This window comes from Pipistrellus kuhlii, unplaced genomic scaffold, assembly GCF_014108245.1.
Source record: "Pipistrellus kuhlii isolate mPipKuh1 unplaced genomic scaffold, mPipKuh1.p scaffold_m20_p_51, whole genome shotgun sequence".
Lineage (NCBI taxonomy): Eukaryota > Metazoa > Chordata > Mammalia > Chiroptera > Vespertilionidae > Pipistrellus > Pipistrellus kuhlii.
In genome coordinates, this window is record NW_023425553.1 from 1,884,104 (window position 1) to 1,910,127 (window position 26,024).

The 26,024-nt window shown below is 42.4% G+C and overlaps 1 protein-coding gene across 3 annotated transcripts in view; it reads right to left on the reverse strand.

The window, feature by feature from the left end:
- The window catches only part of KLF8 (Kruppel like factor 8), a 70,558-nt gene that overhangs the window by 19,457 nt on the left and 25,077 nt on the right, over window positions 1-26,024 (reverse strand). Inside the window, exon 1 of one of the 3 annotated variants that reach the window (XM_036415772.2) lies at window positions 11,825-12,600. The exons of the other annotated variants lie outside the window; for them this stretch is intronic. Coding sequence (XP_036271665.1) covers window positions 11,825-11,831 — 7 coding nt within the window. The 5' untranslated portion in view covers window positions 11,832-12,600. Of the gene's footprint in view, window positions 1-11,824; window positions 12,601-26,024 lie in introns of those variants that run through there. 3 annotated transcript variants of the gene reach the window in all.

Genomic DNA, 26,024 nt, shown 5'->3' on the forward strand with positions numbered 1-26,024 from the left:
GTCCAATGAATGAATGATCATAGGAATAAGGAAGGTTATTTAATAAGAGCAATCTTGTATGCATGCATATTAGCATAACCAATGGGTACAGACACTGGGGCAGTAGGGGCTTGCCCAGCATGGGAATGGCTGGGGAGGGGGGGGGGGTCAATTGAAGAAAAAGGAGACATATGTAAAACTTCAGACAAAAAATAAAATAAGATAAAAACAATCTATATATATAAAAGCCAAAAGCGACTATCCGACTGTCCAACTGGTAACTATGATGCACAATATCCACCAGGGGCAGACACTCTGATTGGTAGCTATGCCATGCACTGACCACCAGGGGGCAGACACTAGACACAGAAGCTGCCAAGCAACAGCAAATGTGCAGAGTGCCCTCTCACACACTGGGACCCCTTGGGGAATGTTGGACTGCCAGTTTTGGCCCAATCCCCACAGGCCAGGTTGAGGGATCCCCACCTGTCGGAGGGTCTCCACTCATTCCACAGAAGTCCTTCAAGCCCTAGCGCCTCCCCAGGTGCAGCCAGCCAGGGGAGGGACCGAGGAAAGTTGTCTCCAGGTTGTGCCAGCCCATCTCACCCAATCTCACCCCACCAGCCATCTTCTAATGAATTTACTTTCAATGTGCATGAATCAATGCACCAGCCTCTAGTATACTACAATATAATAATAATATTAATATTTAAAATAGCAATAATCAAGGAGTCTGAAAAAAATACTTCTTGTCCAAACTGCATTAAAAGTATATTAGTCATTGTCCTCGCTGGTTTGACTCAGTGGATAGAGTATTGGCCTATGGACTGAAAGGTCCTGGGTTCAATTCAGTCAAGGACATATGCCTTGGTGGCTCAATCCCCAGTAGAGGGTGTGCAGGAGGCAGCCAGTTAATGATTCTCTCTCATCACTGATGTATCTATCTCTTTTTCCCTCTCTCTTTCCCTCTGAAACAAATAAAAATAGATTTTTTAAAAAGGGATATTAGTCAGCCCAGCTGGTACGTTCAGTGGTTGGGTGTTGATCTGTGAACAAGAGGTTCGATTTCTGGTAAGGGCACATGCTCAGGTTGCAGGCTCAATCCCCAGTGTGAGGTGTTCAGGATGTAGCCAATCAATGATTCTCATTGATGTTTCTCTCTCTTCCTCCCTCCCCCTTTCTCTCTGAAATCAATAAAAAAATTTTTAAGTATATTAGCAAATGGCATAAGCTGACAATCAGAAATGTCTCAGCCATTTTTGCTAACTGCACTTTCACCCAAAAGATAGTCAATTGGAGTTGCCAATAGATAACCATGGACGTTGTTAGGAATGAATATAGAGATAGCTATCAGAAATGTGTATAACCTTCTCTTTAAAAAATTTTTTATTTAATATTTAGCCAGCTAAAATTTTAAAAAGTGGGGCCAACAGAATGGTTTTAAAGAAAGCTCGGGATTTTTGTTTTGTTTTGTTTTGTTTTAAGGAATTTAAAAGCCTTTTACTTTTCTCTAAAGTTGGAGCTGCTGCTCTTAAGTGTCTAGAACCAGACAGCTGCACAGAATCTGGGAGGAAAGTGGTAAGGAAATACCCAAAGGGGGTTAAGGTATTTGTGTTGAGCCATGGAGATGTGAATCTCACAGGCAGGAGAGCTTCAGAAATGTAAATAACCTACTTGAGATAATAACCATTATTCTGCCTGGAATGGCTCTTCAAGCCTTTGTGTCTGGAAGCCGGACTTTCTGGTCCTTCTCCTAATGTAGGGAGTACTGAAAGGGGAAATAAAGGAGGAGATAAAAAGGAAGATTGAACCCCTTCCATAGGGGGGTCAATGTCTAATATATGCATGACTTCACACATCATATTACAAGGACCACGACCACAGAAAATTGCTAATGTTATATTCCATTTGCCATGTTCCGAAGGTTATTTTGTTACACATTTTCCATAGTGATGTGCTTGTTATATGAAAGTGAACAGTGCCTCTAAGGGACAGGAGCAGGTGGCTGGCTAATAAGAATGCATCTCACCCTTTGGCTAGCCCTGAGAGGGAAAAAAAATGTCTAGGGATGAATCAAGAAGTTAAACCTTTAAGGAAGGAAGCACAGCAGAGTCACTGAGGCCTACAACTTCAAAAGAAAGCAGAACATGGGGAACCCTGACACAGACCTAAGAAGGCACTCATATCTTAACAAGATAGAGCATGTGGACAACACAAATATGTTCAGACATAAATAATCATCCCTCATGTGCATCTACATAGCTTTACAGTAGGGAAATCGCTCTCATATACCATCCCCATTTCACAGATAATGAGCCTGGAAGCTCAGATCACATAGTTTAGAAGTGACAAAATCAGAACTGGAATTCTTATCTTTTGACTCAAATGACAGTGCTCCCTTACTACTTTCTAATATTGCAAATTTGATGAGCACCTTCTTTCTAAAACACTATCTACTCAGGAAATAAGCAAAGTGTCCTTCCATAGATGATTGGATCAAGAAGGTGAGGCATTTATACGCAATGGAAAGCTGCTCAGACAGAGAAAAGGTTAAATACTGCCATTTGTGACAACACGGATAGAGCTTGAGAATGTCATGATAAGGGAAATGTCAGACAGAAAAAGTCAAGAACCATGTGATTTCACTCAGATGTGGGATATAAAACTGAAAGCAACGAGTGAACAAACAAAAACTCACAGACACAGATAACAGTGTGGAGAAGAGGGGTGTATGGAGGTAATAAAGGGTATAGGGGGTCAATATATAGTAACAGAAGGAGACTTATCTTTGAGTAGGGAACACACAATGCAATACAGAAATGATGTATTATAGAATTGTACACATGAAACCTATATAATTTTATTAACCAATGTCACTCCAATAAACCTAATAAAAAAGAAAAAGAAAAAACTGTCTACTAAAAGAAAAACAATTTTAAAAACAACATACCAATCATTTAGAAAGATATTGAGTAGTATCAATCATTTTCAGCCACTGACGATAAAAAATGCTGAAACTGTTAAAAAATGAAAATCAACACTTTAGGGTTTTGAGATTATAGTAGTAGGCAGTTTTTTAAAACACATTACCTGTGTTTTTAATATCTGTAAAAGATTATTAAAGAACAACTAAAGCCCAGCCAGCGTGCTCAGTGGTTGAATGTCAACCTATGAACCAGGAAGTTGTGGTTCAATACCCAGTCAAGGCACATGCCTGGGTTTTGGGCTCAGTCCCCAGTAGGGGACGTGCAAGAGGCAGCCCATCAATTATTCTCTTTCATCATTGATGTTTCTATCTCTCCCTACCTATCCCTTCCTCTCTGAAATCAATAAAAATATACTTTAAAAAAATAATTGGGAGAGTTTTAGCAAACATTCAAAGAAGAACTAACATCTATCATCCTCAAACTATTCCAAAAAAACCCCAGAGGAAGGCACACTTCCAAGTGCTTTCTACATGGCCAGCATTAGCCTAATTCCAAAATCAAAGACACTGTAAAGAAAGAGGATTACAGGCCAATATCCCTGAGGAACACAGATGCTAAAATCCTTAACAAAATATTAACAAATCGAATCCAGAAATTCATTCAAAAGATCAGACACCATGACCAAATGGGACTTATTCCAGGGATGCAAGGCTGGCACAATATTCGCAAATCAATAAATGTGATATATCACATAAAAAAACTGAGAGACAAAAGTCACATGATCACATTAATTGACACAGAAAAAGCATTCGACAAAATCCAACACCCCTTTTTCTTTTCTTTTCTTTTTTTCTAATATATTTTATTGATTTTTTACAGAGAGGAAGGGAAGGGACAGAGAGGTAGAAACACCGATGAGAGAAACATCGACCAGCTGCCTCCTGCACACCTCCTACTGGGGGTGTGCCTGCAACCAAGGTACATGCCCTTGACCGGAATCGAATCTGAGACCTTTCAGTCAGAAGGCTGACACTTATCCACTGAGCCACATTGGGTAGGGCCAACACCCTTTTTTTCATACAACTCTCAGGAAAGTAAGAATAGAGAGATCATACCTCAACATTACATTAAAATACCAATGCCGTATTTCACAGATCTAGAACACTCCAAACATTGATATGGAACCAAAAAAGACCCCAAGTAGCTACAGCAATCCTGAGAAAGAAGAAAGTTGGAGGGATCACAATACTAAATATCAAGTTATACTACAAAGCCACTATAATCAAAACAGCCTGAGACTGGCACAAGAACAGGCATATAGATAAATAGGACAGAACAGAGAACCCAGATCAACCCAAGCCCTTGGATGTAGAGAAAAGGGGATGTCCTTACACTGAGCATGCCAAAAGCTCAATTAATATTTGACAAAGGAGGCAAGAGCATACATTGGAACAGAGACAGTCTCTTCAATAAACGGTGTTGGGAAAATTAGACAAGTACATGCACAAAATGAAAGTAGACCACCAACTTACACCATACACAAGAATAAACTCAAAATGCATAAAAGACTTAAATGTAAGCCGTGAAACCACAAAAATCCTAGAAGAAACCATAGGCAGCAAAATCTCAGTCATATCTCCTGGCAATATGTTTGCTGATACATCTCCTAGCAGTGTTTCCCAAAGTGTGGTATGCATACCCCCAGGGGTACAGGAAGAGTTTGGTGGGGGTACGCATTACACCATGCTTAGCTGCGCCTAATTCTACGTTCTCATGAGTACAAGGGGTACTCAGCATTATGAAAATTATAGAAGGGGTACATATATGTCAAAAGTTTGGGAAACACTGTTAGGGCAAGGGAAACAAAGAAGAAAATAAACAAATGAGAGTATATCAAACTAAAAAAATGCACAGAGAAAGAAACCATCAACAAAATGAAAAGGGAGCCCACTGTATGGGAGAATACATTTGCTAATGTATATCCAATAAGGGCTTAATTTCCAAAATATATTTAAGGAACTCATACAACATAACCAAAGGAAGACAAACAATCCAATTTAAAAATCGGCAAGGGGCCTAAATAGACACTTCTCAAAAGAGGACATATAGAAAGCCAAGAGACAGATGAATAAATGCTTAAAGTCACTGATCATTAGAGAGATGCAAATTAAAACAACAATGGGGAATCACCTCACACCTGTCAGAATGACTGTCATCAACAAATGACAAGTGCTGGTGAGCATGTGGAAAAAAGGGAACCCTCGTGCACTGCTGGTGGGAATGCAGACTGATGTAGCCATTATGAAAACAATGGAATTTCCTCAAAATATTAAATATGGAACTGCCATTTGTCCCAGTGATCCTACTTCTAGGACTATATCCTAAGAAACCAGAAACACCCATCAGAGAGGATATATGGACCCCTATGTTCATAGCAGAACAGTTCACCATAGCTAAGACATGGAAACAGTCAAGTGCCCATCAGTAGACGAGTGAATAAAAAAGCTGTAGTACATTTACACAACGGAATACTATGCAGCAGTAAAAAAGATCTCTTACTCTTTGAGACAGCATGGAGAGACCTGGAAAATATCATGCTAAGTGAAATAAAAAAGACAAGTATCACATGATCCCATTCATCATGCGGAATCTAAGTAACAAAATAAAATGATGACTGGAGTAGAACCAGAGACACGGAAGTAAGGAACAAAGTTCGGCATCTTAGAGGAGAGATGGGAGAGGGTGGGTCGGATATCACCCAAAGACCTCATATGCATATTTGAATAACCTATGGACACAGACAATAGGGTGGTGAGGGTCTGGGGCAGAGGGCATGGCAAACTGGAGGGGTACAATGGGGAAGGAAGGATAATATATGTAAAACTTTCAACAATAAAGATTTTTAAAAACCTGATGAACAAAATAGATCCAGAGGCCTGGAAGCATGACCAACACAGACTGGGGAATCTCAGGGGGAAAGCGGGGTGGGGTGGGTTTGGGTGGGGTGGGGCGGGGCAGGGCAGGGCAGGGCGGTGGGAAGTGCATAACCCATGGACACAGACAATAGGGTGGTGAAAGGGGAGCAGGCGTGGTGGAGGATCAATGAGGAAAAAGGGACATGTAATACTTTCAACAATAAAGATAAATCTTAAAAGTTTTTTTTAAAATAACAGAATGAGTACACAGATGTTTTCAGATAGTGTGTTTTTTTTTTTTTAATCCTCATCCCAGTGAGGATATTTGTTCCACTGATTTTTAGTGAAGGGAGGGGAATGGGGGAAGGAGGAAAAGAGGGGGGAGAGAGAAAGAGAGAGAGAGAGAGAGAGAGAGAGAGAGAGAGAGAGAGAGAGAGAGAGAGAGAGAGAGAGAGAGAACCATTCATATGTGAGACACATTGATTGGTTGTCTCTCACTAGCTTCCAGTTGGGGGCAGCAATTGAATCTGCTCCAGCTACTGCAGTGCATGCCATTGACAGTTAACCTTTGACCAGGAATGGAATCTGAGACTCTTCAGTCAGAAGGCCAGACACTCTTTGGCCAGGGCCAAATAGTTTAACTACATATTTTTCAGAAAGTAGTTTTGAGATGATCTCTGGGAAAATCTTCAGCAGCACAGAAACTACTCTACATGAGGTTAGGTACAGAATGGTGATGAAAGAACAATAATTGCCAACCCTCACTGAGTACTTACTGTGTGTCCTGTTAAAAGAACAAATGTAGACAGCCGTCAGTTGGAGCGCAGGCCTGACTGGCCACATATGAGGGGCGCACTGGAAGGGTGAGAGTGGCTCAGAGGATGCTGGATACACAGGGGTGCTCTGGGACTCCAAGTGGTGCCCTTTTGCTGATGTGCAAGGAGGAGGCAGGCTGAGTGAGGGCTGTTACATCTCCAGGCTTCCTCAGGGCAGGTCCCTCAGCAACCCCCTCACTACCATAGGCAGTCAGGGAGCACTGGGGAGTCTAGTCATTGGCCAAGATGATAGAGGGGCGGTTCATACATTGAGCACGCCCAAAGCTAGAAAGATGAATGGATAGGGCTCTAGGGAGTGAGAGTAAAGGCTAGATGATCAAGTTAAGTTGGGGATAATAAAAGTCACTCAATAGGAGGCTGTTTAAATGAACTGTGATGCATCCAAATAGTGAAAAACTATGCAGTCATACAAAAGCATGAGGTGTTTCTTTACATACATATATGGAAAGGGCGCCTAAGTATATTTTTAAGTAGACAAAGTCAGGTGAAAAATAATATGCAGAGTGTGTTACTGCATATAAAAGGCAATGGGGAGTACATATGTATATATAGAGACTCATTTCTTTAATCTAAATACATAAAATGCCCATGGAAGGATTCCTAATCAACACATAACTCAAGGAGGGAGACACTTCATTGTATATACATTTGCATATTTTTAATTTTGAGCAGTGTGGAATTCATTGCCAATATAAAATACATTTTTAAATGAAAGTTTTAACAAGAGCCCTTGACTAAGTAGATAAGGACACTGAGGGAGAGGGCAAAGCTAATGCTGGCATTTAAAATATATATATTTTTACTGATTTCAGAGAGGAAAGGAGAGGCAGAGAAAGAAAGAAACAGCAATGATGAGAATCATTGATCGGCTGCCTACTGGGGATCAAACCTGCAACTCAGGCATATGCACCCAGGACCCTTCAGTCCACAGGCCAATGCTCTATCCACTGAGCCAAACTGGGTAGGGCTAATGCTAGCATTTTGAGTATGGAGTAAGAGAATCACAACAGCCATATTTCCCCGCTGCTTACTATACTGTCATGTATTCCTTTAAGTGCTTTAAAAAATTACTACATTTATTCCTTTCTTGGAACCCTATGAGGTAATTTCTACTATTCTTCTCAAATCATGGACGAGAAAAGGCAAGTACAGAGATTATGATGACGGTAAGTTGCAGAACCAGGGAAGTGAAAAGGAAATGAGGGGTGGGGGAAGAGTCTAGAGGTAATGACATATTCTATTTTAGACATGATGAGATTGAGGTTACAAAAAAATGGCAAAATGATACCTGTATTGATATCAAATACAGGAATCTGGCTCCAGACTTAGGTTATAGATCCTTAATTTAAAGTGTTTAATAACCCCAGAGTTTGGTTTGTTCATATTATACCTATTTTGTATAAGTGTGCAATTAATATCTTTAAGTTTATTATACAAAGTACCTAGCATGTTACATTTAAACCCACCTTCCTGTCCCACTAACATACCTTCCTCTTCTCCAAACACACAAGCACCATTTAAATAAGTTACTTAAAGTAACAAAAATGAAGAGACCCTCCACTTATAAAATATGTAAGAGAAGTCAGGAACTGATCCAATGTGTTTTACTTACATTCTTTGTAATCACAAATTATCATATCATCTTAGAGATGAGAAAACAGAGGCTAGATGATAACGCTGAGTTGGTGATAAGAAATACATCAGAAACCCAACTTCAGATATAAAACCCAAATTGAAAACAGTATTAAATGAAAATCAAAAAGGGAATCAAACAAGGTCTCACATTGTCTTTGATACACTAATGAACATCATGTGACAATGTAATTAGATATGTACACAAAGTACAGGGAACAGTGTATCGGAGGTTCCAGATAATGCAGGGCTACAAAGAGTTTGTTTCTCTTTGAATCAGGGAAGAATAATAGAAATAGCATTTAATTTAAAATTAATAAGGAAGGAAATCTATCAATACTGTTTTAAGAAAAAATCATGAAAGTACGCACATTCTATGATAATTATCAACTGAGCAGACCAGATATGACATACAATTTCTAAGAAATAGCTGAGGAAATAAGGAAGTTTTGATGCACATGCAAAGGACTGTAATAAGACTTGAAGGACAATTGGGGTTTGAATGGGGAGGCAAAAAGAAGGCATTTAAGATGAAAGAAATACAAAATGAGTTTTAAACAAATTTCTCAGTGCCTGACACATAGTACGCCAATACATATTTGCTAAATAAATTATATATTCAAAGGCAATCTTCTCATTATTCATCAACTTAAGTGAGACAATAAACTATAGCCAACTCAAGGCAAGGATAAATATAGAAATGTGTCAAATAATAATAAAGTAAAACCTTGATATAACAGACTAACGAGGAGGGGCCTGTTAAAGCCGAAATCTGTTATATAATAAAGTACGTTTTCCAAATGCATATGCTAACAAATTGACAAATTAGTTTACCAGTTTTGACTTATGTATACGTTTGTATAATTAAAATTAAGTATGCATAAAAAGTTTAATTTCACAGAAAAGTTTTCTATATGCATTATAGTAATTTTAAATTTACACTGAATAGGTCTAATCAATGCCTGGGCCATATCAGGAAGGGTCTTGCTCCAACTGGTTTGCTCAGTGGATAGAGCGTCGGCCTGCAGACTGAAAGGTCCCAAGTTCGATTCTGGTCAAGGGCATGTATCTTGGTTGCAGGCACATCCCCAGTAGAAGGTGTACAGGAGGCAGCTGATTGATGTTTTTAACTCTCTATCCCTCTCTCTTCCTCTATGTAAAAAATCAATAAAATATATTTTTTAAAATTACAGTGAGCCAAAACCGGTTTGGCTCAGAGGTAGAGCATCCGTCTGTGGACTGAAAGGTCCCAGGTTCGATTCCAGTCAAGGGCATGTACATTGGTTGTAGGCACATCCCTGGTAGGGAGTGGGTAGGGGGTGTGCAAGAGGCAGCTGATCGATGTTTCTCTCTCATCGACGTTTCTAGCTCTCTATCCCTTTCTCCTCCTCTCTGTAAAAAATCAATAAAATATATTTTTTAAAAATTACAGTGAATTCACGACAAAAAAAAAAATAACCTGATAATTTAATTATAAGCAAGTCTTGGTTAAAAGTACTTTAAAATTAACCAGGTGTTAATTTTCACATATGACATACAGACCAGAAAATTTGCCCATTAAATTCGAAGTCTGTTAAATCAAGGTATCAAAAACCGAGGTTTACTATACCGCCCCTGCCAGAATGAGAAAGAATAAATGGTGTTCTCCCTCACTGCTAGGCACATGCAACCTAGAGGGATGGAAGATGACTAAGCTTGATGGCTTGATTATTGGAATTCAGTTAGCTATACCAATAAGGGCTTCATTTCAAAAATACATTTACTAGAATGACAGGGTGGGAGGTAGAGGGTGGTAGCAAGCTAGTTCATGTTTTCTCCCAAATTTCTTTCCAATGTATCCTGGAAGTCTAAGCCAGAGGGACCTACAGATCTCCTGAGCTCTGAAAATAGAGCCATGATCTGGCTTGGTTTTCAGATACATGTGTCCCTTTTGCTAAGTTTATATTTCCATTCTTCCTATGCCCTTCAAGCTAACCTGAAGACACTGTTCCCAGTCAGTTCTCTGTGTCACCAAAGATATAAAACCCCTCCCCCCAAAAACAACAATAACAACAACAACAACAAAATCTGAGAACGGGATGAGGTCATCTGTGAGTCACTGGTTTCTGTTGTCCAAATGTCCTGTTGGTTATATCATCCTGTGTAAGTTGCCCAAAGAATGAGGGGAAAGGCAGATTAGTGGCCCTTTCTCTAGGAGGTGCTAAAGTCCAGCGGGAGCAATGTTAAACCCAAAGTAAATAAAGCCGGTGCTCTAACTTCAGCCTGTGGGCAAGCGGATTCCATCTTGGGAGGTCTCCTTTCACCCCATCTGCAAGGTGTTTTACTGATTGGAACGTAGGAATTCTCGCAGCAGGGTTCCAGAGAGAAGAGTCTCAAACGGAGTAAGAAAAGGAAGTGAAACTAAGATATACACGGAATAGCAGGCAGCGTCTGTTACATGCATTATGGCGTTTCGTCTATCCAAACTTCTGTGGAGATAAGATTATTAATCCACATTTTCTAAAGGAGAAAAGCAACGTCCAGGATAATGCAGCAAGGAAGCAGCGATATTAGAGTTTGAAAGCAGTTATGTCTGCTGCCCCAAACCACCCTAGTTTCCAACCCAAACTTCAAGATTCTTCTCTTTGCCTCGTTATGATCAGCCTGAGTGACATCAGACAGGTGCTAAATAATACCAAAGGAAATAAAGGATTGTCCCTTGGGCCATCTGTTTGGACTGATGTTTCCAAAGAATATATTGTATTTCTTTTGTGATTTAATTCCCTCCAAATTCACTGAGTTTTACACACACACACACACACACACACACACACACACACACAGAGTTCTTCCAAGTTAATCACTGCAAGTCGATTTGCTACAGCAATTTGGTTCAATCTCACACCTACAGACAAACCAGCCACCTGAGCCAAGATTTAAAGAGCTAGGTGGGGCAGGGCGTAGGTTTCCACCTCAAATACAGCTCAGCCTCCCTTTAAAGAGAAGGCACACCCAAAGCAGCTCCTCCCCTAGGCTGCCTCCGGGACTTCACAGGCCAGCTCCAAGTCCCCAACAGCCTAAGCTCAAACCTTCACTCACTTCCCCCTTCTCCTTCCTTTTAGAAGCATCTCTGGGTACCTGTGATCGCTCAGGGGGGTAGGGGGGGGGTACGTGAGAGTGCTGTCCTTCTGAACCCTGTCCTCTGGACTCTGGCTGCAACTTTGGCTGGGTTGGGTTAAGTCAAAGACAAACCTCGCTGCTTAAGGAGAAATGAGAGTGCCGAGCCCCGGCCGCCAAAGTTAGACAAAGCCATCCATTCTTGCCCTCTCCCCTTCAATTCTCCCACAAGGCTCCCCAACCTTCCTGTCCCTTCTTTGCTCAGCCCTTTAGCAAAATCATTTTCTCTTGAGTTTCATTCGGTTCCACATAGTCTTTTCCCCAATCCACCTATGCCTTCCCCCTCCCCCCCAAAAACCTAAAGAACAGAAGTGGGGGTGGGGCTGAATCTCGACAGAGGAGATGGGAGTGCGTGGGTTCTAATCCCAGAGTCACTTACCGCCCATGTCACTAGCTGGGGACTCCTGATGTTTCCGGACCTCATACCACCGTCCTCCCCGAGGCTCATACTTCTCAGCTGATCGCAAGACAGCTGTTTCCTTCACACCCGCCCCTGTCTGCCAGCGACTCGCTCTCGCCTGGTCTCGCTGGGCCCCCAGCCTCCCCTCTTCCTCCTGGCTGGAAAGTGGGGAGGAGGGCCAGGGCAGAGGGAGTCAGTCCAGACTCAGCTGGGCCACCCTCGCAACGAGGGAAACAAAGCTCTCCAGCATCCAATCCCAAACCGGGGGGCCAGCAAAGCAGACTTCCTAAAAAGAACCTTACCCCCGCTGCCAATGCAGCTCTCTCCCTGGGCTAAAAATAAAGTGGGTTCGCTGGGTTGAAGTGGCCAAAGCCGAGGATCCTCGGTTCCCCTTTCACCTCCACCAATTCAGTTCCGGCCAAGCCCACTCTCCACCCATCCCCTGCACTCTACAGACCCTGGAGGAGAGGGCTCCGAGGTTGGACCTAAGAAAACGAACCCAGATCCCAAAGCAATACTTGGAGACAAAGTTGAGGCAGGCGGACGAGCAGGCGGACCCGTTCGGGGACAGGAATCTTTACCGCAGCCTTAGCCGCCCCACACCCCAGCGCCTTCCTAAAGAGAAAGAAAGGAGGCGCAGATGCATACAATCGGTGGAAACATATAGAGGCATCCCCAAGCCCAGGGCAGGGGCTTCAGGGAAAAAAGGGCCCCAACTCCCAGGGAGACATTTCTTGGAAGCACCCGGCGGCCCCGCTGGAGAGATCCTGAAGTGCTAGCAGGGCAGCTTGAGTGGGTGGGGTGACTCTGTCTCTCGCTGGTTACACCCAGAAGAGAGGTGTGACCGCTGCGAGGGTGGAGTTCCTTAAAAGGGACAGACAGCCGCCAGAGGAGAGTCAAAAGTGGGAGGAGGTGGAGAAGGGTGTGGCTGAGACCAGGGAGGGAGAAAGAAGGGGGTGGGGTGGGGCGGGGCACTGGGCGGAGAGTCCTGGTCTTGCCCCACCCAGCAGCTTCTCTCAGGCTCCAGCCCCAGCAGGTATACAACTCGAGTCAATTTCAATTCCCTTTTTCCCATCCCATAGAGAGTCTTGCAAGCGCTCTGCCTGGTTACCAGTCCATTCGGATTTAAACTCACTCACAAGGGGAGGGCGAAAGGGATTGGGGATTGGGGTTAGGGGCTCTCTACCAGGAGAGGAATAGGGAAAAGGAAAAAGCAAGGCTGGCAACTGGATTCCCATCCACCCTCCTAGCTCTCCATGGTAACAGGAAGACACTGGCAGGGACAGCGAGGTCACAGTGTCTTCTCAAGGTGGAGACTAAGAGCCGAGGAGAATGGAGCTGGGGGCATTTTGTAGGAAAGAAGGTGAAGGTGAAAGAACGGGTGGGGGAGAAGGAGGAGTTTGAAGAACCGTGGGGCCAGAAAGGCTTTTGTAGTCTTCCAGACACCAGACCTCTAAGAATAGGGTTCTCAACTGCCGGAGACTAACTCTCAGCCAGGCATTGCTAAGATTCCTGTAGAGGGTAATCCATAAAACAGCCACATTTCCAGGATTTCTTTGCCCTCGCCTGAAAGTCGCTCTCTAGGTCATTTCAATAGGAGGTCAGGAAGTCTCAAGCAACCACTGGCCCTTATCAGTGTGGCGTCCCTACCACAATTCTTTTACAGAGGAGGGAAAAGCAGCGAGACAAACAGAGCAGAGGGATGGAGGAAGCAGAGAGACAGGAGAAATAATAGCTCCTGTGCCTTGAGCACCTAATATGGACAAGTCACTGGGCCAGGTGCATTTATCATTTCTTATTCCCGACAATGACCCTGGAAAGCAGGTATTAGTATACTCTTCAAGCCCCCTTTTAAAGGATAAAAGAAGTTCAAAGCTCAGTGTGGTCAGCAATAAGACAGACATGAGCAGAGGATGGATGATGGGCCAGGTACAGAAGATCACCAGAACAGAAAGCCCTAGGGGCCTAGCAATTGTAGGGTGGGGCTTCACCCCCCCCCCCCCCCATGGTGGCCTTTCCCCCACTAGCTTATCATGGGTCCTGGTCCAGCGGTTTGGACCCCCTGACCTTTCCTCCCTAGAGATAACATCTAGGCCTCTGTTGTATTACGGCTCCAGGACCAGAAAAGACGCAAAACCAGGCCAGTAACCCCAGGGCTTACCTCAGGACCAGTTGCATTGGAAAATGATCCTCTCCCCTGGCACCGACCAATATTCATATTCAATCAGTGGAACCTGAAAAGTCACGCCTAGAAAGCTGCTGAATATTCTATTGAGATCTTCCCTCAGGACCTCCCCTAATATCTCCACCCTTAAAACCCTTAGGACAAAGGACCCAGTAAGCTCTCCCTCCCAGGAGCTGCCACACCTTCCCCTTCCCTCTCCCTATCCCCCCAGGCACATTTCTATTAGCTTTCTCAATCTCAAACTCCAAAGGCCCTTCCTTTGCCTCTATAACTTGTTTCTTCAGCCCAATTCTTCTACAAATTACTTCTTCTCTCTTGGTGATGTTCCAAATAAATGTTCTCCTTTAGTTTGAGTCTCGTCTCTGAATTCTTTCTTAGTCAGAACTCAAGTACCGAGTTTGCTGAACCCAAGTCCGATCTGACATCTGGCACCCTTCCCCGCCTACAACACCAGTACTTCCAAACACATATATGCCCATGTGCTTGATCTTTCTGCCTGAATGTATTCTAATCATCTCATCTTCTTACTCTGCCCCTAAAGTTGAAGTTCTCCTCTTATAGTTCCCCAACTACCTGGTTGGAATTATTATGCATGCCAACATCCAAAGCAGAACCCTGGGATTCACCCTCTACCACAGCATTTTCAACCTTTTTCATCTCATGGCACACATAAACTAAGTACTAAAATTCCGCAGCACACCAAAACATATTTTTTTGCCAATCTGACAAATTACCTACCCTTTTTGCTCTGAAGTGACTTTAAAAAAAATCAGGTATCACCCAGCTGGCATTGCTCAGTGGTTGAGCCAAGAGGTCACAGTTCAATTCCCCATCAGGGCATATGACCAGGTTGTCTGCTCAATCCCAGTTGGGGGCATGTAAGAGGCAGCTGATCAACGATTCTCTCTCATCATTGATGTTTCTATCTCTCTCTCTCTCTCTCTCCCTTTCCCATACTCTCTGACATCAATAAAAATACACTGCAAAAAAATTAAAAATCAAGTGCTTATACTTGTATAATAAGGATTTCTAGTACCAAGAGTTAACCAATCAAACACAACCATATTATGCAAGGTGACCAATAAGATGCAACTCTATTATAAATAGCCTATAATTATGGTTCTAGACAGAGCATTCATGCCTACAGTTATTGTTGTGTTGGTTGTCATTTTTTTAATTTGACAGTCTAAAGGAAAAGAAGTCAGTGCCCCTGTCAGGTGATGCTTTTTAAATATAAAAAAATATATATATTTTGCAGCACACCAGTTGAAAATCACTGCTCTAACCTATTGTACTCTGGACTCAGCCTACCTTTGAAGCAGCAAAAATCTTGGAACTTTCTTGAGCTTAATCTGTATTACAAATCCCTGAGAATGCCTGTTTCCATGTTTATTCTTTGGCTCACCTTGCTTCTGTGTTTGAAATGGCTTAAATTCTCTGTTAATCCTTCTTGAAAGAATTAACTCAAAAGATCACCCCCCCCTCCTTATTTAATTCCTTCAGGCAAAACTGACCATTGATTCTTCTGTGCTCTTCTCTACCTCAGAGGACCTATTTGTACATATAATTGCTCCCCCCATTAGACTATACTTAGTCCCTGAGATTAGGCACCAGATGTTATAATTTTTTTTTCTTTTTAAAAAAATATATTTTATTGATTTTTTACAGAGGAAGAGAGAGGGATAGAGAGTTAGAAACATCGATGAGAGAGAATCATTGATCAGCTGCCTCTTGCACACCCCCTACTGAGGATGTGCCCACAACCAAGATAAACGCCCTTGCCCAGAATCAAACCTGGGACCTTTCAGTCCGCAGGCCGATGCTCTATCCACTAAGCCAAACCAGTTTCGGCCAGATGTTATAATTTCTATAACCTGCATGCCAGATAATATTATTAACAATAGTAATAGTTACTGAGCATTAACTATGTGGCAAGCTCTATTCCAAGCCATGTGCATATGTATGTGTGTATGTGTGTGTGTGTGTGTGTGTGTGTGTGTGTGTATACACTGAATTCTTCTGACAACTTTATGGATAGGTATTGTTACTAACCATATTTTACAGATAAGGAGTCTAAGGGACAGAGATTAATATGCATATGTTGAAAGAATTTCCCTCTGGTAGAGGTTCTATAAAGAACTTCCTATATCACTAATTCATATTTTTCTACCATCTGCCCAGCTTATTACGTAAGATGCATTGATACAGAACCACATAGACAGGTGTACAGCTCTCTACATATTCTTTGAAAATAATCACTTTATGCCAGAAAGTTTTACTCTAAAATGTGGGAAGTTCTACTAAACATAGGATTCTCATCACTCCAACCAACACTATTTTCAGCAATACTGGAAAGTTTTCTCTTAGATTCCAGTGTGTGAAAAGACATTGAACTTTTTTGTTTTTAATTTTTATAAATATATTTTATTGATTTCAGAGAGGAAGGGAGGGAGAGAGAGATAGAAACATCAATGATAAGAATTGTTGATGGCTGCCTCCTGCACACCTCCTACTGGGGACTGAGCCCGCATCCTTCACCATGTGCCCTTGACTGAAACCCAGGACCCTTCAATCTGCAGGCTGATGATCTATCCACTAAGCCAAACTGGCTAGGGACATTTTTTTTTGAATTTTTTAAATTACAGTTGACATACAATATTATATTAGTTTCAGGTGTACAGAATAGTGGTTAGACAATTATATTACTTAAAGATACCCCAATATATCTTGTACCCACCTGACATCATGTATAATTATTCCAATATTAGAGGCCCAGTGCGAATTTGTGTACCAGTGGGGTCCCTCAGCCTGGCCTGTGGGAATGGGGCTGAAACTGGCTTTCCGATGTCCCCTGAGGAGTCCCAAATTGTGAGAGGATGCAGGCCAGACTGAGGGACCCCCACAGGTGCACGATGGGGGCAGGGGAGAGACATGAGAGGTTGGCCAGCTGGGGTGTGACCAAGAGAGGGCTCCAGGGCATATCTGACCCTGTTATTCAGTCCCCATTGGCCGAACCCCAGCAGCAAGCTAATCTACCAGTTAGAGCATCTGCCCCCCCCCCCCCCGTGGTAAGTGCACATCATAGCCAGTGGTTGAGCAGCCTTAGCATATAATTAGCATATTACTCTTTGATTGGTTGAATGGATAAATGGACAACTGGACACTTAGCATATTAGGCTTTTATTATATAGGATATAAAAGCCTAAGTGACCAAATGACTGGTGCTATGGCACCCACTGACCAGCAGGGGGCAGGTGCTCAGTGCAGGAGCTGTCCCCTGGTGGTCAGTGTGCTCCCTCAGCAGAAGCACTGCTCAGCTGACTGGCAGGTGCCAGACACAGGGCTCACCGCTGGCGAGTGGCTGTTGTTGCAGTGTGAGGTTCTCCCAATGAGGACTGAGTAGGCATGATCCCACAGCAAGCACAGTGGGGCCCAGGATGAGCAGGAGTAGCAGGCAGGAGTGGCAGGTAGCATTGGACTGCTGGTTTCGGCAAATTCCCACAGGCCACACCAAGGGACACCACTGGTGCATGAATTCGTGCACTGGGTCCCTGGTGTTTATAATAAAGCTCTATGGTTCTAACTTCCCCTTCCCTTAACTTCTGCTTTCCCTTATATAAATACCTCTCCATCTTGGCATGCAGGCTAGAAAATGCACATTATTTGCCATGTCTGCATGCACTGGGTTGAGTCAAGGATAAATCCTTTTTTCAGGGATAAATCCTTTTCAGTGATGAAACACCTAGTCTATATTATTTTCAGTCAACACCAGGGAGCACCACAGGTGCTCCTTTGTATTAGCTGGCTTAAGAAATAAACCCAATAGCCCAAGGCGGTTTGGGTCAGTGGAAAGAGCCTGGGCCTCCTCAGACTGAAGAGTCCCAGGTTCAATTCTGGTCAAGGGTGCAGGCTCCATCCCTGGCCCTGGTTGGGGGGTGTGTAGGAGGCAACCCATGGATGTGTGTCTCTCACATCCATTGATGTTTCTCTCTCTCTCCCTCTCCCTCTCCCTCTCCCTCTCCCTCTCTCCCTGTCTCTCCCCCTCCCTTCCACTCTCTCCAAATCAATGGAAAAAATATCTTTGAGTAAGGATTAACCAAAAAAAAAAAAAAAGGAAGGGAAGGGAAAAGAAATAGCAACCTACAATATCTTCAACTGCTTCCATCTCACCCCAAGCCTAAGGGAGGCTTCTGGTTGAACTAGTAGGCCTGTCATTTCCTCTATATACCCAGAGTCAGATGAGAAGTTTGAGTTAAATTTATCATGGAACCTAGTGGACAGCTAAGAAATATGCAGACAGAGGAAACATGGAACACACTGACAGCTGTCGAGGGGGCGGTGGGCACTGGATGACATAAGGTGAAGGGATTAGCCAAAGAACATATATGCATAACCCATAGATTCAGACAGCAGGGCAGTGATGGCCAGAGGGAAGGGAGGGGGGCTTGGGCTGGGTGGAAGCGGTAAAGAAGGGGAAAATGAGGGATATCTGTATTAGTGTCTACAATAAAAATAAAGTTAAAAAATAAATATGCAGACACCACATGTGTCAGGGTCCACAAGATGCTAGTTCTTCCCATTCCCTCTTTCTCCTCTCCCTCCTCCTGCTTCTCCTTTTCACAAAAGCCAGCTGACAAACTACCAGGGTGGAGCCCAGTCTGAGGGCTGTAGAGAGGAAGGAAAAGCCTCATTAAGAAAACCACCCTCCCTGCTCCCAGAACAACAACAACAAAAAGAAGGCTTGTTGGGGAGCTGAGGTGAAGAAGGTGGGGAAGAATATGGTAGAGTGAGGAAGAGTGGGGAGAGCAAGGGGAGTTAGGGTACAGCAGGGTAGAGCTGGTCTGAGAGAGGAGGGAAGCCAAGCAGTATATAAACAAAAAACCCTACATTCCTAGGTCACTGTTCACAGTGCAACCAAAGTGTAGCTGAAACCAGTGCATAGCTCAGTTCTAATGGGAAAAAAATTTCCCTCCTCACCCACTTTCTTCTAGCTCTGCAGTTTCCCAGAGGGCATATTCCTCCTTCTAGGAGGAGACCTTTTGGCCCTCTGCTAATGTTGAACCAGTGTTAAGTTCCTCACACATCCCAGGGATCAGCACTAAGGTTACTGTCTGCAAAGGGTAAGTTTGTTTTGGAGAGAGAAATCTACTTAGCTGAGAGGAGAAAGCCTGGAAGGAGACTGTGGGAGAAAAACAATGACTTCGCCTACAAACTGCACAATCTTGGGCAAGTAACTTCACTTCTCCTAAATTCAGTTTAGTTACCTTTTTTTAGTTCTATATATATAACAACAACAACAAACTAAATATATATATATATATATATATATATATATATATATATATATATACACACACACACACACACACACACACACACATTTTATTGATTTTTAACAGAGAGGAAGGGAGAGGGATTGAAAGCTAAAAACAACAATGAGAGAGAATCATCGACCAGCTGCCTCCTGCACACCATCCACCAGGGATGTGCCCGCAACCAATGTACATGCCCTTGACCGGAATCGAACCCGTGACCAACGCTCTGTCCACTGAGCCAAACCGGTTTCGGCTCACGTACTTTTTTTTTTTTTTTTTTAATATATTTTATTGATTTTTTACAGAGAGGAAAGGAGAGAGATAGAGAGCTAGAAACGTCGATGAGAGAGAAACATTGACCAGCTGCCTCTTGCACACCCCCCAGTGGGGATGTGCCCGCAACTCAGGTACATGCCCTTGATCGGAATCGAACCTGGGACCTTTCAGTCTGCAGATCAACACTTTACCACTGAGTCAAACCGGTTTTGGCTCACGTACTTCTTTTAAAGGTATGCTGCTAGGACTTACTTCTTAGATTTGTAAAAAAAAAAAAATATATATATATATATATATATATATATATATATATATATATATATATATATACACACACATATATATGGCAGAACTGGCTTTACAATGAAATTATGAAAGCCTGAACTTCAGGGCCCATCATTTGAATGGGCCCTTTCTAAGACCCTGGGAGGGATGAAACAGTGTTTTTCTTAAAGAGGATCCTCCAAACTGTATAAGCTTTAGGCCCTCAAAACTCTGGATCTACCCCTTATGAAAAAACTAAAGGCCTGGTGCACAGATTCCTACACCAGTGGGGGTCCCTCGGCCTGGCCTGTGCCCTCTTGCAATCTGGGACCCCTTCGGGGATGTCAGAGAACCAGTTTCAGCCTGATTCCCACAAGCCAGGCCGAAGGACCCCACCAGTGCATAATCAGGGCCAGGGAGGGGTCACAGGAGGGCGCTAGGACATGTCCGGCCTGTCTCACCCAGTCTCAATTGGCCAGACACCAGCAGCAAGCTAACTTACCGGTTGGAGAGTCTTCCCTAGTGGTCAGTAGTGTGTCATAGCGAGTGGTCGACCGAATGGTCAGACACTTAGCATATTAGGCTTTTATTATATAGGACTAGTAGCCCTGAGCACGAATCTGTGCACGAGTTCCTCGCTGCCACTTGCCTCAGCTGGCGACTTGCCCACCGCTGCTCCTGCGTAGCTCTCCGCTGCTCTCTCCGCTGCTGGTAGCTCACTGCTGTGCCTTCCTGTAGCTCCCTGCCCACTGGCCTGACCTCTTGTAGCTCTCCTGCTGCTGGTAGCTGGCTGCCCCGCCCTCCTGTAGCTCTCCCCACCTGTAGATTGGTCGTGACATTACAGTGTAATGGATAATTAGCATATTCCTCTCTTTTATATATATAGCAGAGCCTACAAAACACAGTGCTTAGCATAAAGAAAACTCTTCCATAAAGGATAACTGTCATTCTTAGCAATGACAGCTCTTAAATCTACTAGCTTTAGACTGAGTCTCTTTCTAGCCACAGATGTTGGGACCATACTTCCATGTTTGCCATACCTCCCATCTTGTATATATAAATAAATCAACTTATAGAAATTAGAACTAGATTGCTTGCTTGAGACATTCAGAGGCATGACTAAATTCAGCTTAGGAATGGCCACTGGACCAGGAGCAGGTTGAGCAGGGTTTGACATTCTCCTCGCGGAGAACTATCCCAGGCAAGCTCTGGCAGGCCTGCTAATTCCCACAAGTTCAGCTGTGCCTCATACTGCTAACTTTATCAGCCAAGGGCTTGGCTAGGAGGGTGTGTGTGTGCACGTGTATGTTGGGGCTAGGTAATTAGGTATATGTGGACTTTTCACACCAGGTTAGACCCTGGATGCTACAACACCCATCAACTGGAGGAGAGGAGATTTATAATCATCAACCAAGCCAAACCAGAAAAACTGGGAGCCTCAAACTCATCTGCAGGAAAGAATAACATCCTTTGTCTGGTCCCCAAAATGTATATTCCTGAATCAGGGAAGGATCCTATTGAGTGTACAAGAAAAAGACTTGCATTCTTGTTTTCATATTAAACAAATAAATATGCTCGATTGTCTAGCAGGGGTGGGGGGGCCTTTTTCCTGCCAACGGCCATTTGGATATTTATAACATCATTCGAGGGCCATACAAAATTATCCACTTAAAACTTAGCCTGCTATATTTGGTCAAACATTTAATTAACAATGCCTTGGCAGGGCCAGACCAAATGATTTCTTGGGCCCAAGGGCTAGATGCTCCCCACGCCCTGCGTCTAAGGACCTGTATAAATAGAAAAGAAACTTATTTATCACTGAGCGAATTCAGAGACATGAGGGTCCTGCAAGTCCCCAACAGGTAGGCTCACTCTTCTCATCACTTTCCTGACAGAGGGGCTGTGTCTATCTCCCACTATCCTCCAAATCAATGGAGATTAGCCTTCCCCCTTCTGTCCATTGTAGTCTTACCACTTCTCTCAGAGAGTGAAACAGAGAAGAAAGGAGGGAAGTACATCTTTGGTGCTTTCGTTAAACCTTCCCACTAACACACCTATTGAAGTACTACACCTTTATTCTTCCTTCCTCTGCCCTTTGCCCAAACGGCCCTATATTATGGTAATCATTTCCTATCAAATTAATGTCACAAATACTGTAGCAGCCTTCCATGAAGTTACAATGTCACGGCATCACCTTCTCAAGCCAGGCTAGCAGTGAATTTAAAAGAATAAGGCAGGCACATTAGCAGTATAATTCACTTCCTACAGTGAGATAAATGATTTGATCTGGGAAGAGAGTCTAATTAGTATGTCATGGAGATACCACAGCTGCTTACATAGTGTGAACACACAGAAGAAATTATCAGGACTATGTGAATGACAGGTAGAAAGAATATACACAAATATGCACGTGCCTGGGTTGCCGGCTCCATCCATGGGGCGTGCAGGAAGCAACTGATCAATGATGATAATCATTGATGTTTCTCTCTCTCCCTCTCCTTCCCGCTTCTGTCCATTGTAGTCTTACCACTTCTCTCAGAGAGTGAAACAGAGAGAAGAAAGGAGGGAAGTATATCTTTGGTGCTTTCGTTAAACCTTCCCACTAACACACCTATTGAAGTACTACACCTTTATTCTTCCTTCCTCTCTGAAATAAATGAAAATATATTAAAAAAATATTGGAGGCACATATTGGATGCAAGAGTTATTCACTCAAGCACAGAATGTTGATGTAGGAGGGACCTGAAGAGATTATTTTTATCCAATGCTTTTCAACATGTGGCATGCATTCCAATAGCTATATGAAGAGCTATCTTAGGTGGTACATAGATAGTTTCTAAGAGTACACATTTATTTATGGAAAGTAAAACTAGATTTCTATTTATGCTAGTGCTATTTTTGATGATATTTTTAGTAATATAAGAATTACCTTAGGTAGTACAGAGATAAATAGTTTCTAATAATATGCATTCTATTTACGGAGAGTAAAACTAGTTTTCTATTAATGGTTGTGTTATTTTTGATAAAATATTTTTAGTAAGATAAGGTATGTTTATTTAAGGAAGCATATTAAGTAAATCATGGTACAGGTGGTACTCAGCTATGGTCTAAAACTCTAAATCATAAAGGTGAAATACAAATAATTAAACTTTAGCAGTCAATTATCGAATCCAATTCTCCCAATTTGAGATTTCTTTTACTAGTCACCTTGGTTTAGAGAAAGGTTGAACTCCCAAATCAATAAATACATAGCAAGCCTGCCTCCTCCTTTAGTGCTCCTGGCAGAATTGTTGATTATGGAAGTTTCCCAGGGAACCTAGATGAAGCTTACACCTTTTCTGAACACACTTCTACAGTGATCGGCTGTTTCCTGAACACCCCCTACTGATGATCAGGCCCTAAACTCAGGTATGTGCCCTTGACTGGAATGGAACCAGGGACTCTTCCATCCACAGGCCAACCCTCTATCCACTGAACCAAACCAACTGAGGCGACATAAACATTTTTACTAAAGAAACACATTTTAGTATTTCAAAAATGATAGCAGTAGAATTATATGAAACTTTTATTTTATTGGAAATGTTTCTATAATGAGCATGAATTATTTTTATAATTGGAAAAATATTGGGAGTTGGACATGGGATGAAAGTTGTAGATCATTGAAGGATTATAGGAATTTTATTTCCTTTATTATACTTTCCTGTTTTCTATTTAAAAAAATTGTATTACTTCTATAATTATAAAAAACAAATAGGATGAATTGTTTATAAATCAGAAATGTATTATAATCCTTACTTGCCTGAATCACATCAGCTTAAATAAATGATATGTAAAGAGGTGGGCAAATGTAGGTTTATAGTTGTATGTAAAACAGTTTACTCTTGTGTTATTATTTATTAATACTGTATTATTTTCCATACAAACAACTCTAAACCTACATATACATAAACCCCTGTATAAGTAATACTAGTAATACAAACCACACACATAATTTATTATCTAAACTATCAAAAGGCGTTTTTTTAAATATATTTTTATTGATTTCAGATCCTCAGAAATAGGTTCTAGAGACCTGGGTAAGGAACTATTTTAAACCTGCACAAGTTTTGCCAAATGACAGTCCTTTTTGCATGTTCACATCTGTCCTTGGCTACATTTTGTTAGAATGAGAACAGGAAGTCTCAGCTAATGACCCCAATAGGAATAAAGTAGGAGGCACTATTCCATGGTGACCACCCAGAAGGCCATTTGCATTTAGGGTTTGCTTTAAAACTAGTTTTGATTATTTCAACCAGTATTATCGTTCCCATTTTAGAGTTTCAGAAGTGCATAGTATTTATGAAAAAGTACTTCATAGATTCAAGATTTTGTGACAATGCCCTGGCTCGTTTTACTCAGTGGTTAGAGCATCTGTCTCAGGACCTAAGGGTCACACATCTGATTCCCAGTCCAGGGCAAGTTCTGAGGCAACCAATCTACTGTGTCTTTCTCACATCGATGTTTCTCTCTCTCTTTCTCTACTCTTTTCCTCCCTCCTTCCACTCTCTCTAGAAATCAATGGAAAAAAATACCCTCAGGTGAGGAGTAACAAAAAAATTTTGTGGCACCACTTAAAACTCCAGTACATCATGATTCTCACACTTTAATGTGCATTCAAGTCACCTGGAGATCTTGTCAAAACACAGACTGCTGATCCCCACCCTCGAGGTTTCTGATTTAGTAGGTCGCAGGTGAGGTCTAAGAATTTTAATTTCTAGCAAGTTCCCAAGTGATGCTGATGTTGCTATTCTGGGGGCCACACTTGGAGGACTAAAGGTCTGGATTTAGCTCTTTGGGATAATGGGAATATAGATACTGCTAGCCTGTTATTGCTCTACAGGTGTTAAAAACCAACAGTTGGTGGATCCATGGGAATGGATCTTCACAACAAGGAATGTTTTCTATTATTAATATTTAAAAAATTCCTTTTTTGTAGAAGCAGCTAATAATAATGGCTACCATATCCTGAGTACCTATTCCTCTGCTAAGCACTTTTTTTTAAATTAAATATATTTTATTGATTTTTTTTACAGAGAGGAAGGGAGAGAGATAGATAGAAACATCGATCAGCTGCCTCCTGCACACTCCCCACTGGGGATGTGCCCGAAACCAAGGTATGTCTCTTGACCGGAATCGAACCCGGGACCCTTCAGTTTGCAGGCCAACGCTCTATCCACTGAGCCAAACCGGTTTCGGCTGCTAAGCACTTTATAGGCATTACCTTTTTTGTTCCTCACTATAATATTGAGATTCCCCATTTTGGCTTGGGTAGGGGCTGAAGGCCCATGATGAAAATGGTGGCTAAGACAAAGATGACTCTGAAGAACACAATTGGAGAGCATGAATAGTAATGATAATAACAATAATAACAACAACAATAATAATAATAGCCTAATATTGGTCTTATTTACCGTATTTTTCGGACCATAAGACGCACTTTTTCCCCCCCAGAAGTGGGGGGGAAAAGTCCCTGCGTCTTATGGTCCAAATATAGCCTACACATATACTTTAAAAAAAAAGTTTTTTTACTTGCCCGGCTCTGTGTGGTCTCTGTGTGCTTGCCCGGCTCTAAAATGGTTCTAAATGCTGCTATTTACTTTACAGGGTTGATTACATGTGTTTATGACTGTGATGTTGGGTTTTAATGCACATAAAATATTTTAGGACACTATTTGTTTCAGAATCTTTTTTTCTTCATTTCCCTTCTCTAAAAACTGGTGCGTCTTATGGTCCGGAGCGTCTTATGGTCCGAAAAATACGGTAATCCATGCAACCACTCAGAGTTAGTATCTCACTCCTATAACCAAGTACATGGCAGGGTATAGGAGGGCTTAATCTCTACTGCCTCCCAGTGTTCAGAGTCCATCTCAAGCCATCACCTGGTTTCAGTTGGATAGACAGGGAAGACTGCATTGTGAGTGGGAGGAGAGGCTAGAGGAGAGGCTGAAGGTCAGCCACTACTCCCCATCTAAATATTTCTGAACTCTAGCTTCAATGATAGCTAAGGATCATATTTTTTCTTTATGGAGGTTATTTTTAGTATGAGGGGGAAAAGGACTCTAGTAGCTTTATCCAGGCCCAATCAATTTTACTTAGAGCC